Source organism: Vanessa tameamea, chromosome W, assembly GCF_037043105.1.
Source record: "Vanessa tameamea isolate UH-Manoa-2023 chromosome W, ilVanTame1 primary haplotype, whole genome shotgun sequence".
In the NCBI taxonomy this organism is placed as follows: Eukaryota; Metazoa; Arthropoda; class Insecta; order Lepidoptera; family Nymphalidae; genus Vanessa; species Vanessa tameamea.
The window spans coordinates 2,443,869-2,445,266 of NC_087340.1; the positions used below are offsets into that span (position 1 = coordinate 2,443,869).

The following is a 1,398-nucleotide window of genomic DNA, read 5'->3' on the forward strand; positions in this document are numbered from 1 at the left end:
CACAAGAGTAACGATAATATAATATATTTAATATCAATAAGTAATATAGTACAATAATATAATAAAGTAGTAAATAAATTAATAACAACGTACATTGTTAACAAGACACGGCTGTGCAACAATAATTTGAAGAACTTAATAGTATTAAAATTAGTTAACAAAGTGATGACCGTAGAACTATTGTTGGTATTTATTATGAAATCTGTACCAAAATATTGTAGAATCCACCAATCATCATAAAAGGTTTCTGATATGTAAAAATATATTAACAATAAGCAAATCATTAATAAATAGACATGAATCAGTGTAATTTCATTTTTATTACCCATATTTATTATAAAAACTATGCTGGAACCAGAAAATTTATATAAAATCTTTAATCTAAAATAAATTATAAAATGTATGATATGGAACTTTAATATAGTAAAAAATAACGATAAACTAGAAGCCAGTGAAAGTACCTGCATCTGGTTATTTGTATTTGTTTGTATATGTGGTATATGTGTAGGAAAATGAATTATAATATACGCGTAGTTTAAAATCAAACCATACAAACACCAAAAAACTTTTCAATATCGCTTGAGGAACGAATGCGCCGTATTTCGCTGGAATCGTTTTTGCGCACATAAATACGCCCATTCTTAGTCCAAGAGAACCTCCACCCGTGACGGCGACACTCCTCGCGAGTCTTGTAGAACAACTGTCTATTCGTCCCTGTGAGCCGCTCGTTGACGTAGACGCGCCTGGGTTCGGTGTCAGTGATGCCGGAGGAGTCGGTGCCGCGGCGCACGCGCGCCGCCCGCAGCAGGGTGTCGCGCACGGAGCGCCGCGCCAGCCGCACAACGAGGGGGCGCGGGCGCGGGGGACGCTCGCCGCTATCAGCTGCTATACGCCGCGGCCCGGACCGGGCGACGCTGACGATGTCCCTCTCGTCCAAGTCCGCTCCTAGCTTTTTAGCTAGCGACATAATAAGATGTGTCGAGTTTTCTCCACTCTTCTCCTCCAACCCGGTTATCTCAACATCGTTGAGGAGCAATTCTTGGTCGCGCTCGTTCAAATCTAATCGCAACTGAGTGATCAACTCTAAAGCATCCTTATCATCTGTCATTGTTCGTGGCTCACGGCTCGCCGCCTCCAAATTGCTCAAACGAAGTTCAGCACTATTCAACCGATCGTTGACTGTAGATATGACAGTATGTAGGCGTGCAAGTTCGTCCTTGAATGACGTCATAGCCGAGGCTATGACGACAGCTATTTTATCTAATTCAGACGGACGACCTGTCGCTTTTGCCAGTAGGACTCTTAACAAGGCTGAGAGACGATATCCTACAATAGAAAAAGAATTATTAGCAATTGTCTGGGCAGTAAAGCATTTTAGACCTTATTTGTACGGCCGAA

At 41.3% G+C, this 1,398-nt stretch overlaps 1 protein-coding gene across 1 annotated transcript; it reads right to left on the bottom strand.

Annotated features, from left to right (window-relative positions):
- Positions 1–541: 541 nt before the first annotated feature.
- LOC135194597 (uncharacterized) lies at positions 542–1,108 on the bottom strand. Its single transcript, XM_064220212.1, has one exon. The coding sequence runs from the start codon at positions 1,106–1,108 to the stop codon at positions 542–544; it is 567 nt and encodes a 188-aa protein (XP_064076282.1).
- Positions 1,109–1,398: the final 290 nt, after the last annotated feature.

Bases quoted from the DNA above. Each gene is read 5' to 3' on its own strand.
- LOC135194597 (XM_064220212.1), bottom strand. From the start codon at position 1,108: ATGACAGATGATAAGGATGCTTTAGAGTTGATCACTCAGTTGCGATTA.